At 35.0% G+C, this 20,083-nt stretch overlaps 1 protein-coding gene across 1 annotated transcript; it reads left to right on the top strand.

The window, feature by feature from the left end:
* Positions 1–1,921: 1,921 nt before the first annotated feature.
* Smp_153610 (chromatin assembly factor I P60 subunit,putative) lies at positions 1,922–19,765 on the top strand (the record flags this gene model as incomplete). The annotated part of the gene is made up of 7 exons (XM_018790857.1): positions 1,922–1,974; positions 8,327–8,434; positions 8,549–8,732; positions 10,410–10,853; positions 12,233–12,591; positions 13,822–14,044; positions 19,415–19,765. The coding sequence occupies 7 exons, from the start codon at positions 1,922–1,924 to the stop codon at positions 19,763–19,765; spliced, it is 1,722 nt and encodes a 573-aa protein (XP_018645874.1).
* Positions 19,766–20,083: the final 318 nt, after the last annotated feature.

Raw genomic sequence — 20,083 nt, 5'->3', positions numbered from 1 at the left:
ACTTCATACTGAATAAATTGATACATATGAGCATACATTGAAAGTCAATGAATGAAGTTCATTTTGAATCAATTCATGAATTTCAGTATTGACTTTTTCATAAATTAATTATTTGGTGATTTCACATTCCCAGTTATTATACCTACTTCACAGATAGTAATCATTTGTTTCATTACTATCTGTGAAATTCCTTTACAATATGATTGACTAAAACTTCACTTTATTAGGATTCAGAATGTTCATAAGTTTATATCAGAAGTCCATAGTGCTTTTTTATTCAAAATCACATATTACAAAGCAACCCAGTAATTTATTGAAAAGGTCCAACCTTTTTCCACAAAATATGTTTTACTACTAGAATTCTAAGTAATTACAGTATTTCTTTCAAAATACAGTCGACTATTTTGTACGATAATCGTTTATTTCGAGTTTGTTATATTAGAATTATAAGTTCACTGAATAGTTTGTAATGTAGATTGATTGTTTAGTAGTATACTTGAATTACAAATGTTTTAATTAATTTATAAGAATAATTAAAGAATGTGCATTAATTTATAGGTGTGGTTACATTTATACACTTCTATAAACAAAATAATAATAACAATAACTTAAACCTAGAGAATCTAGGTACCCGATAATTGTAGACAGTGCGTAATAGCTTATTTCAGTCTTATATTGGTTCTCTATAATGGGACACTTATGGATGATGGATAATTAAAACAGTTTTTATGGTTAGAAATGTATAGTTGAATATTCACAGTTGTAAGAGTCAGATACACTTTCGCGGGTTTACGGGCTTTCTCGGATGAATTGATATATGGCATTTGAGAATAGCAAATATAAAGTTTTCCTATAAATAACTATCAGATATTTTCCCTACAACTCCCTTTACTTAATATAAAGGTGACAAAATATTTGAATCTTATATTTTTCTGTAAGCTATACAAAATAATTACATAACTTGTTACTCAAAATATATACAAAATATAACAGTTTACAAACATGATATTTATCAGGTAAATACACAGATACATTACAAAGTCATGTAAATAGTCCTCTTCAGGCTTCTAAAAAAAACACGTTAAATACTCACATCCTATTCAGTGCTCTAGGTGTTTTCCGGAAATCTGATTATCTTATGTCTATGCTCTTTTCTACTTTTTGTGACTCATTTCAGAAACCATTATTCATTACGCCGCTTAACTAAAATATTCCAGATTCGCAAAGTAATGCATATTTTCATAAATGGAATCGTGGTGATAGTCAAACTACTTACGGCAACTGATGTTTTACCCGCCATTGTAATATATATATATATATATATATATATATATATATATATATATATGTCTATTTCTAATTGTAGCTATTACTCCCTTATGAAATGTGAATTCATAAAATAAACTGTCTTTGTTAATCATCATTTTCTATTTCAGGTGATTATCTGGCATCAGCTGGAGATGATTTATTCATTATAATATGGTCGAATCAAACAACTACCAATAATGGAACGATCACTTCGATAGATAATTCATCCAATTTAAAAGATGACGATGATTATTATGATAATGCTATAAATTCGGAAATATGGATTCCTTGTCGAAGTTTAAGGTTAGAATATCCAAGTGTTATATATGATCAATATTAAGATTTAACATAATATTTTGTTGGAAAAATTCATATTTCATATAACTATTTCACATTAGACTGCTTTTGGATTGTTTAAATTAAATAAATTATTTTGAAAAAAAATATTAATTATTAAATAAGGTGTTGTTGTGTATCAGTAACTAGTTTAGGTGTTAAACTACTTATTCATTATTTACAACAAGAGTTCTCTTATTCTCTGTATCCATCATGAAATGATTTATTTGTGTAACTTTTACATTTCTTGGCTGTTGACTTACAAATTGTTTCGTATATGCTGGGCTTGATCTGTCTTAATAGTTTAGTTAAATTAAATGTTCTACTTGGGTTAGATTTACAAGTATAAAAATCTCTGCATATTTTTTCTAAATTATGATGCATATTTATTGTTATTCCAGTAAATATCGTCATTTCATTTGTCTGCGTGTGAGCTGTGATACTGCCCGGGTGCCCAGACCAAAGCAGGTGGTTTTCTTAGGGAGCCACACCCCTAGCCTTTGACCTAAAGGTCTGACTCACAAAGTAGTGGAGCATCGTGAGGAGATGTAGGCCCATGGTAGCCGGTGACCAACAGTTGGTGCATACGCCATTTGTTCCCTCAGGATACTGGAGCCCATGTGCACCATTAGTTTTGAATCAGGGTTTGCCAACTTCCCTAGGTGGACTCAACGTGTCCACCAACCCGGATAAAGCACCAGACATTCGCTTTCCGTCCTCTCACTTTCGTGAACAACAGTAATGCCACGAGAAGGCAGTAAGTAGTGCTTCCCTTTCAGATGCCGTATACGCGTGGCCATGTGAGAGCATTTCGATAGAGAGGGTGGCCCCTCCTCACTTTCGGCCGTACTTGGGCATTTAGGGGGGCAGTCCAACTGGCCTGCTGCTCCGGCAACACCGATCAGATTGTCCTGCCCTCCATGGTCGGTGACGACTGCTCCACTAAGTGAGGCGGAAGTCCTCAAGGAAATCCAACTCTTGAAACGCTACAAATCACCGGGCCCAGATTACTTACCTCCGGCTCTTCTTAAAGATGGTGGTGACTTACTGGCTAAGGAATTGACTGAGGTGTTTACAATGGTCTGGGAGTTAGAGAGTGTTCCAACGTCTTGGAATGAGTCGATAGTTGTCCCTGTTTTTAAAAAGGGTTCACATCGTTCCTGTAACAACTATCGGGGGATAAGTCTACTTCCGATTGCGTCCAAACTATTGGCTTCTGTCATGCTTCGTAGGTTGTTTAAAACCCGAGAACGATTGACTCGCGAGGAGCAGGCTGGTTTTCGTTCTGGTCGACGATGTATTGATCATATCTTCACCCTCCCCCAAATGTTAGAACACAGTCACACTTATCATAGGCCAACAATCGTAGTGTTTATTGATATCAGGGCTGACTTCGATTCGTTGAACAGGATTGTTCTCTGGGATTGTCTATTGAAGAAGGGTGTGCCTGAGAAGTTCATTAACATCTTAAAGGCCCTGTATACGAACACCTCAGGCAGAGTGAGGGCATACAACCACCTTTCTCCCTTGTTCCATTCGAGCAGTGGGGTTAGACAGGGTTGCCCGATCTCACCATTCCTCTTCAACTTTGCCATCGATTACATTCTGGAAACAGCTCTGATGGATGTAAGTAATGGAGGTGTGGATCTGCTGCCTGGTGAACGACTTCTCGACCTCGAGTATGCAGATGATATTGTCTTACTGTGCGATAATGCCCAAGGCATGCAATCCGCACTTAATCAGTTGGCAATCAGTGTCCGCAGGTACGGTTTGTACTTTGCACCTTCGAAGTGCAAAATACTTCTGCAAGACTGGCAGGATTCTAATCCTGTACTCACCCTGGATGGTGAGCAGATTGAAGTAGTTGAGAAGTTCGTGTATCTAGGTAGCTACATAAGTGTTGGTTGTGGCGTGAGTGATGAGATCGATGCACGTATAATGAAAGCCAGAGCGTCTTATGCCAATCTTTGGAGTCTTCATGATGTTAGTCTGGCTGTAAAAGGTCGGATCTACAACGCGTCGGTAAGAGCACTTTTGTTCTATGCTTGTGAAACCTGGCCTCTCCGAGTTGAGGATGTTAGACGTCTCTCTGTGTTCGATCATCTTTATCTCCGAAGGATTGCTGACATTCAGTGGCAACACCATGTTAGTAATTCAGAGGTTCGGCATCGTGTGTTCGGGCACAGAAACGATAATTCAATTGGTGTCACCATCTTGAAACACCGACTTCGGTGGCTTGGACATGTTCTACGAATGTCGTCCCAGAGAATTCTACGTCGTGCATTATTTGCCGACACTGGAACTGACTGGAAAAAGCGGAGAGGAGGTCAGTGTATGATATGGTGTCGTGGTATGAAAGAAAGCTGCAAAGGGCTAGCTTCTGTTGGTCCTTCACAGCTCCCTGGCTGGGATCCAAGAGATGGTGCAACACAGTGGCTAGAGACGTTATCAGATATGGCTCAGAATAGAAGCCAGTGGCGATCCTGCTGTAACCTTCTTTTACTTTCTTCATAGAGAGTGGTCATAACCTCCTTAACGGCGAAAGTTCTTCTGGTTGTACATTTCAGTTTCCCCCATCATTACTCTTATTTTTTTATATATGCATCTTACCCCTTTTCTCTTCCCATTCTCATTGTTTTGTGTTGCGCATATATATCTGGTGCCCTGTTGTACCAATATGTATGTGTTTAAATAAATAAACTGTTATTCCATAATTCAATCCGTGATTTACATTTCTTAGATTCTGATTTTCATTGAATAGAAAACGTTTTCAATGACTTGAAATTGAAATGATGTATTGCAGTTAAATGAAATACTTTTACATAGTTGTATATCGCTTAATGTTGACACGTTTATTTGGTGTTAAAAATTTGTACACATACTTTTATATCATAATTTTACAATTTTCAACAGTTAGCATATTTTGTCGATCAGTGTCACTTTTGTGCTCAATCACCTTTTTCTATTGAATTCTTATTTTAACTTACACCTCATTGAATAACAATGTATAAATCAACCATTTCAATGATTCAAAGTTCATGACCTCATTAAAATCTTTTGTCCTTTCCTAGAAATCTAAAATTTAGCTCAATATTAACTTAGTTTCATTAACTTTTAAAGCTTTGAAAAAAACTTATGTCTGTATGTATTTGATTATAGCCTATTAAACGTTTTATCAAAATTCTGACCGTTTCTGCTACCTTGACGTGGTTGTCGGGGTTGCCTATCGTGATGAACCAATCTCGCTATACTGGCGGGAACAATCGGTCCCCAAGGTCCTACCATGCCAGGCAGGTCGTTTGAAGACTGGTAAAACAGAAAGCAACAAACTCAAGGTCCGAGGGCGAAGTCGTACTACTGACTGTACAGTGGTGTAACGGCATTAAGGTGTTTCCTTCAGATAACCGGCATAACAGCGGTACTACCTTCTCACAAGGAAGGGTGGGGTTCAAAAAGGTCGATCCTAAGAATACATACCTCTCCGTAACCCCTTGGCTATCCGTCTTCGGCAGTTAAGTCTCAACAAGTACTGAGATAACACAAAAATTCCAAAGAGGTGTGTGACCAGCCTCAAGGAGTTGTTCCTTGGACACTGTGGTCACACTCTTAGCTCACTAAGACCACTTTTAATTTGATTTCCTTATCAGGTACCTCCAAAAGAACCCTTCCACGGTGTGGGCAACCTGGAAATGATAACCGCCGTCATACCTTTAACAGCACTCAAGATTACTGTATTCGTAATCAGTCTCCTCATTCAATTCCTATTATTCCTCCTACCTCGACTTTCAACATTAAACTTCCTTTTTTGGATTCCTCCTCAACTGTCACCATGGCCAACTATTCTAGTGCGCAAAACACTGTCCCAGATCTACTAAAACCTCGCTCCAATCTACACATTGAAGCCTTCAACGTACGCTTACTGTGTCAAATTGGCTAGCAGGCCTCCTTAGCTAAAACCCTAGAATGTCGTACCATTGATGTATGTTGTGTCTCCGAAACACGCATACAGGATCCTGAAGAGGTCATTCATTTGACTTCACCTCGCCAAAATGGACAGCCGATGAAATACACCCTCCGTGTATCTGGCGACCCTAATGGTTTTGTGTGTGACGAAATCTCTGCACAGATTCAAAAAGCTCGTTTGGCTTTTGCCAACTCACATCACTTATTGCGGAGGCGAGATATCCGTCTATCAATTAAGGGACGATTATACTGCGCAGTTGTTCGTTCTGTTCTACTTTACGGCTGAGAAACGTGACCATTGAGAGTAGAAGATACCCGTAAGATGCTACTATTTGATCACAGATGTCTTAGAAATTTCGCCAACATCTTCTGGGATCACCGGGTAAGTAATAGTGAAGTTGAATGTAGGGTATCAGGGAATGATGGTAAATCAGTTGATGAGGTTTTAAATCTTTATCGACTGAGATGGTTGGGCCACGTGTTACTTATGCATTAACACCGATTACCATGACGCGCAATGCTGACTAGTATAGGGGATGGTTGGAAGAAAGTTAGGGGCGGCCAAACCAAAACGTGACATCAGAGCTTGAGGTCACTAACTTCTGGTCCGAGCCTTGTCAGTAGATGCAGACTACTTGGTTGGGGTCCGCATGACTATCGTAACTAGTGGTTGGAGACTCTGTGTGATATGGCTGAAAATCGATCACAATGGAGAAAGTACATACACACTTTGTCTTCCCTTAAACCATGAGATTAAAATTACTTTATATCTTTCTTTCTGTACTATACCCTTATACACAACCTTTCTTTTATATATGACTACCATTGAAGTAACTACTTTTATGAATATGGTGTTCATCTTGTTGTGCTAATGAGGTGTAGCAACTTGGACCAATCCATGTATGTGCCTGGTCCTATGTTGTAGCTGACCGACTGACTCTACCAAAATGAACGACTGATTATCAACAGTATTGGACTTTATACGGTTTAACCAATTAGTAAATAGTTTTCTTACTTCGAAATAAGTCTCGGTTCAATGCAGATGCAGTCCGCTTCTACTTCTATCATCCTTTAAATCGTAGGAGTCGTATTATCTTGGAATTTTGATGTTACATTTTAGGTTACATTTTTTATCATTTTTAATTTAAGTTCTCTGCTAGTATTGATATCATTATTTTTGATCTGATTTTCTTTCCTTATATCGATTTTCCCTCGCTTCTCTGGAATGAATTCTGGTAATGTTTTTGGGCTGACACATATTGTAAGGACACATATTAACTATTTTAGAACCTGGTTTAAAAATGTATTTCATTCCAGTGTTTGCCGTGTTACGAGGATGATAACTAACTGACAAAATGAAAATCAACAGAAATGTATCAGGCTAGTATTCGTATGTATGATCTATGATTTTATCATTGATTAGAATCGATTTATATGTAAGTGCTCAACACATTTAACCAATACAGTCACTCTTTGATCTTAAATTAACTGCTGTTGTTAAGATGTTCCAGAGCATCACTGTGCTTTGGACAAGTGTAACACACATTCCAAAATCCTTCGATTGTAACCATTTGTTTTATTTTTTTGAAATCAAGTACTGGTCAATAATCATTTAGATATATTTTGGAATTCTGTATAATAATGTTCTAATCATGACTTAAATATTGATAAAAATATAGTTTATGCTATCCCTAACTTTTTGTGAATCAAGTAAGTTCATTTAACTTGAAGTTCTAAAGAATTTCCAAATAGTCAACTTTATCGGGAATTTCAGATACTATATCACATGAGCTATATTTATTCTGTTGATTTATAGCAAACGTTTACATTATCTTTATATATCCCCTCAGAATGCAATTCATAAATTTTTTTAATTTTTTTTTTCCTTATCGCCATTTTATGTATTCTGTAACATGTTTAACTCATATCAACTATAAAATTGTCTGTCTCCATCAAAAAGTCACCGATCAGAGGTGATGTATAGTCAATGAAATTTTTTTCTCTAATCTCAGATCCACTTACATATACATACAACTATTATCTTAACACACTTTTCTTTACCCACCTTAGATGTCTCATACTCACTACAACAAATTCTTACTTTCAACATTGTTAACATGATTGGATGATCTGTTTATTATAGTTAACTGGACAACCATGTACTTATTTATATTCGATAATTTTGATGTTTGATTATATTTCCTTGAAAAAGCTTGAACCAGATAACTAAACGAAACGTTGGATTCACTTGAAATTTAATCGCTAAAAGTTTTACGAATAAAATTTACCTCCTGAATGTCTACTCATACGTAGTTGACTTTTTTCCCTCTTACTACAAAACAACATAATCTTTCACTGATCAAATTGACAAATATCGTACTAAAAGCGTGGTACCTTTTCGGGTGATTGAAACAAATCTTCTGTAATTAATATGATTGGTTACAGAATTCATTTGTACCTAACATCCCCTTATTACTCTATGAATCTATTTAAAAAATGGAATCGATTTGTCATTCAATTTATTCATCAAGCAAACATCAGGTGTGCATTTTAGCTGTTAATGTGTTACAGCAAATGTTTTTCTCAATCATTTACAAGGGACATTACTTACACTAAGCGTTAGAATTATTCTATGAACATTTCCATATGATCAAAAAATATTTTACCTGTCGTTTTCTATCATATCTAAAGTGTATATTATGTATTTCTTTGGAACTAGACGTCATCTAGAAGATATCTACGATGTTTGTTGGTCTCCAGATGAACGTGCACTTATATCCGGGTCTGTTGATCATTCAATCATAATTTGGCACCTTGACTTAATTCCGTCACCGTCATCTGCTCTGCCAGCTGAAGATTTCAGCAGTGTTGGAGAAGTGGGTCCAGAGAATAATCCTTCTAATCGACCTGAGAATGCACCTGCCCCAAGTGCAAATACCAGTCAGCCTACAATCAAGACCTTAATTCTGCGTGATCACAAACATTATGTACAAGGTGTTGCTTGGGATCCATTAGGATTTTATGTCGCAAGTTTAAGCAGTGATCGAGCTTGTCGAATATATCGTGCTGGAACTAAAAATTGTTTAGCACATGTGTCTAAAGCTGGAAAACAACGATTATTTCAAGTACGTTCATCAGATCCACTGTGTTAGGAATAAATTTTAAAATACACACTGATTATAATCTGGCATCATGCGAGTGAGGCAAGTAATATATATATATATATATATATATATATATATATATATATAGTAAACTTAGCATAAGCCTCTGATTTATATTTATACCACAATTGTTACGTGTTGAGAAGCATTATCCATGACGCGTTGTAGTCTTCTTGTATTCTAAGCATATGATCAAACGGTTTTTATTTGCAATTTTTTACATACAATCATGGAGTTATACTCCTTTTTAACTAGTGCGATCACTCTAAATAGATACGATTACTGTTATTTTTATTCCAAATCAGTTCCAAATAATGAAATGAGGCACCCTTTTTTAGTCGACATATACATGGTATAAAATGGATTAGCTACACATTTCTTTGCTTGCTACTTACAAGTAGTTCAACAGATTTATTCTAATTTTATCTCACTGTTTTTCATAGTCTTTTATTGAAATCTTACGAATTAAAGAATGCTTAATTAAGGAAAGAATATTTTCTCGTAAACTAGGGAAATAAAATATGATCTTTCAACTGATACAATCGGTCATTGGGTTAACTTCTTTACCTTTACATGAACTTGAGAATGGTAACAGAAATGTTAAAGCAATCGTTAATATGCAAGTCTAAGGATCTGTAAGAAATAACTGAGTTCTAGGGGAAATATTAGCTGAAAGTGTTATTTCAATAATTAGTAGTAGTATATGATAATTTCTTAAGTGATATTCTACAAGGAATGATTAACATTGTAACCAGTTCTCTGGCTAATATCAGTAATCTGTTGATTTTTCAGAATTATTTCTTATGGAATTTCTTCGTTATTTCATTAAAAACATGCTAGACGATATTGTTCGAAATAGTGGTCATTAATTTGTCTTGATCACTTTTTTTCCTCTAGAACGAAAAATTCCCTTTTAATTAAATTAAGTTTACCTTTCATCTGGGTTAAACAATCGATTTTAGTTTTATGGTTAGTTCTAACGAAACTAATTGATAATGTAAGACCTAGTATATAACTATATTCAGAGTTCAACAATTCAAAAATGTTATTTATCTTACCCCAAATTAGAAACACTATGAAAAATTAATCACTTTTGAATGGAATGTTGTTATCATTACCATTTAGCCCTATCCTACTGATTTTCTGTTGTTGATTAAACCGTACTACATAAAATTCTCCTCAAAAGTCACTAGAACAATGATTGGTCGTAAAGTTGCTTATTACCTATCATTTAAGGATAGAAATAATGTCTTTCCTTTTTAGTTTATCTAAATTAATGATAGCTGTAGTAGTTGTCTTTCCAGTCTCAATATTTTGTACTTTGATTTATTTGCTTCAATACTTATATTATATTTAAGGGTTACATTATATTCATCATTTTTAATTTAGTTACATTCTTCATTAATGGGTAATTGAAAGGAATCATTAGAAAGATTTTGTTCTATGTAGCCATCGTAGAAACTTAATTCACACATTTTTTCATTTACCCCCTTCAGTCACTTGTATCATTATACCATTCCATATTACATTTATGAGTAGAGTAGATCTATGATAGTCAATATGTATTGACTGCATCTGCTGTTTCAAATGTGTAGAGTTTTCACTTCAATTTATTATTTACGTTTATTTATTTCATAGGATGATTCTTGGAAGTCGTTTTTTCGACGTCTTACTTTTAGTCCGGATGGTTTACTTCTTGTTTGCCCATCTGGTAATCTTGAAGATGCTACATTTGCTGGATTAACCAATTCAACTATAATTTCTTCAACCAATGGATTTGAACAGTCAGATAAAATTGTAGATACTGCTATTCCACTAGTTGCTCCTCAACATGCAGCGCATATTTTTGTACGTTCGAACTTCACTCGTCCTGTAGTCAGTTTGCCAACAGGTTCTAAGCCAGTTGTTGCAGTTCGCTTTTGTCCTCAACCGTTTCAATTAAGACAGGTTAACTTAAACTGTCAGAATGCCACAAATCAATGTACTAGCTTGTTTAATCTTGCATATCGATGGCTGTTTTGCTTGGTATTGGAGGATAGTGTTCTCTTTTATGATACTCAACAAACTGTACCATTTGCTCAGGTATGCATAATTTCACATTGTTTAGTAATTATTTATCTTTTTAATAAATTTCCATATCCGTCGTGTGTTGTATTTGCTACATTCACCACTTGTTTTAGCTCAAATTTTTCTAAAAAACTTAGATGTAAATATATCTTACAAGTATAATAAGCGCCGTTCCTTACATTAATATATTATCGACCATTTCTAGTTACTCATTTTCATATATTATTTGCCATTCACTTAGCACTCAGAAAGATTTAAAGATCTATGACTAAATCAAAATTAGGACTTTGTTAGCAGTCGACATAAATAACTTTCTTATCAAAATAGCAACTTTACATAATGAATATTAGGAATTAAAAGATAAAATATATTTATATTAAAGGATTGTTGACTAACTATCATATGGAAGAGGATTTTAGAAACGTTGAACTTTCAGAAGTATCCTACTGAGATTTATTTACATTTTTATTGTATAATGATTAGATGCTTATTTTTATGTTCTATTTATAAGCTTTTGTTTGAACCATAAATCTTTGTTGTATGTATAACAGTTTCAGATTTATAATTAATTAATTATTTCCCTATTGCTTCGTCTTTGTATCACTTATGACTGAGTCGTGTAAACAATGTAACTTATTAACTGTGTTGCTGTGCGGTCAGATATTTAAGGTGTATTTCTGTATAAGTTCTAAGTCATGAGTGAATAGAGTACAATGGTGAATTAATGTGCTTGTCATCTTTATCTTCTGACTGGAAGGAGTCCGTGGACTATGCGCGATTCTCCGGTCATCATTCACGATGATTGAGTTATTAGTTAAGAGATGGTTTTTATGTTATTATGTAAGGAAATTGTCTCTGCTCCTATAGGTAATATAAACAAATAATTCAATAATCAGAGTAAATAATTCAACTTTTCTAATAATAAACGGCTCGATCCCACTGATCTCAATCCAATTTAAGGATCTGTTTGTTCTCAAGATACAAGAAAAACATGTAGAAAAAGTGTATATTCTACTGAAAATTTCACTTTTTAGTATGCTGACTTGCAGATTGGCATATCCTTACTAGAGTTTGCTTTCAAAAGCATTTATAACCGGTGTATATAAAATCAAATTTGTAGAGCTTATTGCTAGTGTGTATTATGTTGGTTAACTATAGACGTGCATATACACTTAGCTGTTAATATGTTGTCTAACTGTTATGTATGATTGCTCAAGTCATATTAATAACTTACTCAGGTGTTTTGTGATGAAATTTGTTTGTTTCGAAGGTAGTTTTCACAATGAACCGTCATCTTGTTCAATCAATGTAACTCAATGTCTTGTTCATCAGATTAACCTGTACTTAATTACTAGTTTGTGTGCTGTCAGTCAAAATATTTTTGTATATTTCAGGTTTCTCAGCTTCATTATCAAGCTTTAAATGATGCATCATGGTCTAAAGACGGACATTTAGTTGTAATCTGTTCTACTGATGGTTACTGCTCTCTGATTCATTTCGCTCATGGTGAACTTGGCGCGTTTTATCGCGGTACATTTGGTGCGCCTAATCCACAGCCTATCTCAATCGAGAATGCTGTTAGTGAAACAGATAAATGTCAGAGTAATGACGTTGAAATGTTATCATCCGTAGTAGGGGATGCAGATAGCGACCCTATCAAGGAAACAAACAATCCTTCAAAATCTAATATTTCATCTACCACAGTTCCTGACTCAAATAAACCAACCACTGAAGAAAAGTTGTCAGAATCAAGGTAAATTTATTGCTTATAGCAATCGACTGTGTATCTTTTATTGCCAACATTTCCTATTTCTAAAATAATATAAGCTATATATTTTCGGTTTAATCAATTCCCCATCAAATCTAACTCGTATGTACACTTAATTTAGCCAATTGTTTTGCTTATCTATTACACCATGAATTCAACTAATAAAATTGCTACAATCTCCTTAAAACCCCATCCTGATAATAATCATGTGCTTACTGGTGACTGGCTTCAAGATGGATTTCTTGGAGTTCTGGTGAGAAGCTGTGATCAGTGGAGTCCAATCCGTGTCAGGTAGAGGCAGGTATCTACCTCAGATAATAGATGAATGGTTGCGTAAGATCATGGATAGATTAAAGTTAGATATTAAGATCGTCGGATGCCGGCTCAGTGGTCTAAGGGTTAAGCGTTCGCGCGCGAGACCGAAGGTCTTAGGTTCAAGTCTTACATGCGAGATCGTGAATGCACACTTCTGAGCCCCATACTAGGACAAAATGGCCGTCCAGTGCTTCCCGATTTTCAATGGTGGTCCAGCTTATACTGACTCGTGATTTCATAAGTCGTTATTCCTTTTTTGTGTTGTTTCTCTGGATCTTCCTATTGATGTTTAGGACTGCAATTAATCAGTCTGTTATTGGCATGTGTGCATCCTGTGCGGTTTGCCTCAATATTGCCTGAAATCACAAGCATTATAAGCAAAGTTGGGTGTTGGCCAACAGTGGAATCCTAAAGTGAATATTAACTCTGCTACGCAGGCATATCCAGCTGACGAGTCGCAAATAGGACGAAACGCTCATCCTGGATTCCACTGCTAGCCACCATCTATCTTTGCTTATAATTACAATCATTGGGTGATTAAGATATCAAACATTTTGATCAATTCGTGAATTACAAATAGGGTGTAATTTGAGTGTATGTTTTAAAGTCTGTAATTACTTTCTTTTGAATATATACTTTTGTTCAGTTCTCTGTAATGGATTGGAACCTTGGTTTACATGGATATGTTAATTATAATGTATGATTTAAAGAAGATATATTTCATCACTATTAATTAGGCGTTATCCTTTCCTTATAAACAACCCATTTTTTATCGGATATTAAAATCATAAATTTAATAAATTAATGACTGATTTACACACATATCTTTAAGCAAGTTGTTTTTTTTAATAGATTGAATTTTTAATTTTCATATACACCATTTAACAAACTACCTTTCAGCGTCAATAATAATCCCACTGTTGTCGATGGTGCCTCAACTGTATCCAAACAAAAACGACGTGTACAGTTGACCACTTTGGTTTCTTTCAGTGATGGGAATATAACTGGTAACAGTAGAACAGATAACTCTCAAATTTCAAAAAAATTACCAAATGACTCTGATTTCCGCCCAACAAACCTCAAAGCCAATAAATTTGAGGAGAAAGATATTATAGAAATCAAGGTAGGTTAGAAGTACTACTTTATCATTATCTCGTTCATTCTAAATATTTACTCAATGTTACTTAATTCATTATTTGAATTTTCTGAAAATTTTTGCGTTTCTTTTTCTTTTAGGATTCGTCAACTTCCCAATCAATGACATAAATTTATCATGATCTCCTATAAGGCTGCTAAAAAAACAATAAAGTTTCAGGGCCGTATTGCATTGTGTATCAATCGTTTGTTTTTGTTCCAGAAACCATTTCTGTTCTATTTTTTTATGTATTTATTTATGTAACAAGTTTTTTTTTAAAGCAAATAGACCCTCTTTACTGTTTTAGTATTTAACTTTTACTAAACATTCGTTGTCCATTAGCTTAAATATCAACACACCTAACTCACTTTCATTCTTAGGTCCACCGATTCAGATCACGCTCCACCTCTATTTCTGCATGTCAGTACTAATATATCCGGATATATCACATACACTGAAGCCGAGGAAGTCGGTTTTCTAAGGAGACAAACCTCGATTATTTTAGGTAACGTTTTAATCCAGAAGAGAACAAATACAATTCCATGATATCCGGTACCGTTTGTTCATCTATGGTTCTGTAACCCATTCACGTCTATTATGAACCTTGAAACATCCAGTAACTCGTTTAGACTTCAGTTATTTAGTTTTGTGAAAACACATCTACAAAATTAGAGCAGTAAGTATAGGTTTGAAAGGTAAATAGGTCTCCGTAGAAACAGTACTCATCTGTTGCCCAGGTACTTAGAAATTTAGTAGAATTAGAAGTCGATACTTTAGAGTGTAAGTCTTAATGGTTTATTTTATTCTGTTCTTGATATTTGGAACTAGATTTTGACTAGTCTTTCTTGGTAATTGCTCAAGATTAACATATGGCAATAAAAACTGATAAAAATTCAGTTCTGCACGTCGAGAACAGGACAATATCAACACTTGTGAATTAACAGTTTGGACAATTAACAAGTTAGTAGCTATCTGCTCTCACTAGCTGAGTGAGCAAAGCTTCGACATTAACAGTGGCGGGTGCTAAGTTCGATTCTTAGTGTGAATATCACCACAAGGACGAATTTACGTCCAGCTAATACGTTTCAAAAGTACGAGATAGGTCTTATGGATTGCTCCTTTTAATAACATCAAAATATACTAAACGTATAGGTTATAGGTCTGTCCACTCGTTTTCGTTGTCTCTGATACCTTTTGTTGAGGTTCCCAACGCAATCTTAGCCTATTAGTCTATTTTTTTTCTTTTATAGTGGTATCCACTGTTCAATGTTTCCCCTCCCCGAAAGTTGATTATAGTATGCTAGATAAATATGGTCCTTTAACTAGTCCTTTTCAATGTTTTGAATCCATGTAATAGATGAAATTTAATATATTCAAACTTGCTAAAGTGTAATTTTTGAAATTTCATAAGTTCCTATCTTACCAATTCATTTCTTATCAGGAACTAAAAAGCGTTAATGTTTTCATGGCTACGTGAGCAGTAAAAAGGTTAAATTAAAACTCACCTCCATGATTCTTTAAGATGAGCTACAACGGAGTCCTTTAACTGTAAGAATAATTAGTGGTTAACCAGTTTTAGGATCGTGAAAAATCTAGAAATTTACCAAAAAATTTTCCATTCATGTTATCAGGGACACTGAAGTGTTCGAATAAGAGACATTCATTTAGAATTCATAACTTGTAGTCATGGTTTATAAGCTTTAGTTTGTCTGTTTTCCGTCCTGTTGACCAGTACAAATTTTTATCATGGGAGAAAAAGTTGTTGAAATGACTCGCCAGAACATCAGAAATTCGACTACTTTACTACGTCATCGCAGTCCAGTATGTAATCAAGGTTATTCAGGTAACAATTTACCAAATTGTAGAACAGTTCACGACGATGAGCACAAGTTTGGCAAATACTTCTGTGGCAAGCTTCATCTATGTAATTCATGTGTATTTCTGAATGCTTTAAATGTGGTAAAGCTGGACAGATTCAGTCAGTTTGTAACATCCTGGTTCATTTCGCTGAAACTAAAGCTGAAGTTTGCTATTATGATCCTATTAAGTTGGATGTTCCCAATGATCACTTATCTTCATCCAAAACTTCGAGAAGCGGTATAACGTCACATACGAGTCCAGAGTTGAGTGAAACCCAGAATCATTGTGAGACAAAAGTTTCTAACCAATCAACGTCCTATCAGATTTCTCGTGTTATTGGACCAGATGTGGTTTGTCATAATTATTAACATATTTCTGATGAAATTTCTTTCAAATCTAAGGAAAATATGTTTAGTGAATCGAATCATGATCTAGAACCGGACTTTGTTTTGGTAGATTCTGATTTTTCTAATGTCCATTTTTCTCTAATAAAACTCTTGATAAATTTGAGGGAAATATTTCAGGAAGATCACATTCTAATGTCATATCAAATGCTATTCGTCATCATAATAGATTGATCTTCAGTGATATTCTCAATGATTGTGACAAGTACGTTCCGGACGAATCAGATTCTAGTCACATTTCTGATATTATTGCATCAGATGTTGGATATTCTCACGAACAATGTTTGTTGAGTAGAGTCTCTAGTCAGTGGTATGATGAACCGCTTTGCACAGACAGAAAATCCAAATCAATTCTAAGGTCATCCTAATTAGCATGAGGTAGACGCATGTTTTCCATTCGATTGTTTCGCAGGTGAATCAAGTCTTGATGAATCACATGTGTTAACCACACATATCAATGCATATCTATCTGCTTATTCTAATATGAATAACAAAAAGAGTGTGTCATGTTTTTTATTCAAGTCAAAGTCACATGATGGAAAACCTCAAATTATACATCAATGTGTATCCCCAAATACTCACATATAGTAATCGAAGAGTGAGATTTGAGAAGATAATGCAACTTGGGGGCGTCATATTTGTTCTAACATTCCGTGGTTGGGACTCAACATTATTTTGTGGAGAGGATAGTGTTGGAAAGTCTATGATGCAAATTCTAGATATCAGTAGTTTCAGTGCACAACTGACATGGTGACTGTATGCAATTCCAGGACCCATTTGAGTCCGTTCCGATTTCGGTTGTTAATTCTAATACTAACGAGTTTATTCTAGATCATACAAAGTCTCTATCCAATACACCATGGGACAGACAAAAGATGAACTTCAGAAGAAGATGTACAGTAGATTGCAAACACTTGAACTACAATTTAAATTGTGGCGAGTGCGGTGTTCGAATGAACCAATGACTTTTATGTATTGAGGACTGCTTGGTTTTGAATCCCCAATACAATACATTCGTTCGTGTTCATCTAATATATCTTGATTAAAGTGCGTTGTTTCTAAGATTATTAGTTTATAATATAATTCAAATACTCCTAATTATCACCCATAGATATTCCCTTGTCAATGAATGTGAACAATTTTCGACATGATATAGTTTAAGAACACATTGTACAGAAGTAACAAAAAAATAAGTTCGAGAATTCGTCGAGACACAAATAAGTCAACAAGCCTATCGTGTTTGAAAAACTTTCAAAGGATAAGGAAAAGTTTGGGTAACTCAGAAAACGGAAACCAAGTCAAAAGTGAAAGGGTTCAAGAAAACATGTGGACAAATGGCATGAACATGGAAAGCATACTGCAAAATTATAGATCAGCAGCGCAAGCAGCTAATCGATTAAGAAGAAATTAGGACAATTCAATTTTTGTTGAAATACGTCTTCAGGATATGATGGAAAAGTACGACTAAGTTTCCCTGATTAAAATATGCAACTCAGAGAACAAAACATCATCCAAATATCATACGATCAGCAAAATGGTGAGCAGCGTTCTTGACATACTGCTAAGCCTCTACAGAAAAAGGTAATTACCGCAGAAAATCATCACTTTGAAACATCGTTAAGCACTTGAATTTCGTTCACTAATTGTTCATAACTGCTTGAGAAATCGAAGCATGAGAGAGATAGGTGGTAAATTGTGGGTTAACACTATTTTTTTCGTCTGACTGCTTTTGGAGACAATATGCATCAGTATGCTTATACTTGTACAAATTGAACTATATGCTCAGTGGGTCCCTCAATAAATTAAGCTAGTATGTATTACTAAGAAGAACAATGACAATAATATGATTCAAATGTCGTTCTAGAAGGCATTTTGTTGTTAGATTTACCTACACTTGGGGAAGTACGTTTGAGTCATAAGACAGAAATATTTATGAGCTATAGCTTTATTTAGCACATCTTTGATTTATTTTTACTAGCCTTGGCCAAACAAATCTGATTCACTTATTTATGAAGATTAGGTGAGCCAGTGTAAGAATTGACCTTCCTGTTCCACTTTGTCGTAAACAAGGCTACACCATTCCTGTCTAACTGGAGTTAAAAGACTATCGAAAAAGATCATTTGTATTAAGAATCTTGAACAGTTTGTATGTCTAGATAAGCAAACTTCACTAACTCTGCTACCAATAATAGGGACTCGATCGCCATTGGTACTGTTTTCCGTCACTTTTTTGAAGAAAAATCTCGTACATATGTCCGTCATTATATCTGCGAAAGTTGGTCAAAACTTATGCTATAGTAAAGAATATGATTATAGGAAGTTACAGTATAGAGTTATGAAGTGTGTAAAAATATTTCTTTCTTTACGTCAAAAAACTTGAGCATAAATCAAATCGTTGAAATTAAAATCTGTGAGTGAATATATCGATGAATCAAAATTGGAAGAATAGACAAAAATTCTAATAACCTCAGTCTTATATGTGTAGATTTTTTTCATAATACGTGCTCACGTTTTTGCTAATTATTATTTGTTTAAATACATCATTGAATAATTACCTGAGGAATAATAATTGGGAGTTTTTTTAAAGACACACAATTTGCTTTGAGAAAACCTCTACCTTGATTGCCGTATTTTTTAGCATTACGACTATTTTTTCTCTTCACGATTATTTGTTGACTCACAGGTAAGGTTCAAGTTCATGTTACATGCTTTTCGAGTCGTCAGATCCTAATTTATCTTGTGTTTTTCTGTTTTTATATTCACCCACACACTCCTCTTTCCATAATCTGCAAGCACGTAACGTTTCTTCTATGTATATGCCGTAGTATTCTGAACTCATAACTATCAAAGGGTTGTCATCCCAGGCAGCGATGACAGTCTCAGTAATTATTTACGGCGCGATCTCCCTATTTTGGGGAAATTTTAAAGTGTTTGTGTCATTTCACCAAATTTTCTCTAATCTTTTCTATAGCGGATTCTTCAAGATTTCATTATTAAAGGGACAAAATGTTCTTTAAAATAGGGACATTCGGTGATAGTAATTACTCCCTACGGATGCTATTAACAAACGTTAATCACCAACACATTTTCACAGACATGGCGTCAGGTAATTCAAAACTTCAAAAGATTGCGACTTCAAAGCAACACAATGAGCACTTTCTGTCCTATCATCAGAGCTACAGCTTTCACTGGAGTCCTTCATGTCTACCAGGTATCTTCATCGCTTACAACAATTAATACTAAGGCAGTCTTTGTGTCGACAGCTATTCCTTCAAAAAAGTTATACTCTCGTGCCGTGTGGAAGCAAGCTCTTATGTCTGTAGAACAGATGAAGGGATCTTACGAACTTTTTGTCTGTCAGAGTATTACAGCAAGTAAATATCTTTCAAAGCAACATAGGAAACTAGGGCTGACGAACCTGTCATCCAACAGAAGCATATGTTAATCACTGAGCTTCTCTACATAGCTCTCCCTTATAATCTCTGATAGCAAACCAACATACAAATTTAGAATAAAATGAAGACAAATGAAAAGTCGCGTCCTCACCAGGGTCTTTTACCCCGTTATATCCTCACCTCGTGACTTATCGGCCGATTCTTTGACGACTAAAGCAGTCTACTTTGAGCCTATATTCGCTAGCTTACGTGAAACGTCTGTTAGATGACAGGTTCATCGGCCCTCGTTTTCTGTATTGCTTGGACAGATATTTAATTGCTGCAATACTCTGACGGACAACGAATTCGTTAAATTTCTCCACCCGTCC

This window comes from Schistosoma mansoni, assembly GCF_000237925.1.
Source record: "Schistosoma mansoni, WGS project CABG00000000 data, supercontig 0013, strain Puerto Rico, whole genome shotgun sequence".
Lineage (NCBI taxonomy): Eukaryota > Metazoa > Platyhelminthes > Trematoda > Strigeidida > Schistosomatidae > Schistosoma > Schistosoma mansoni.
Note: the sequence above shows the minus strand (reverse complement) of the source record. Positions and strands in the feature narration are given on the sequence as shown.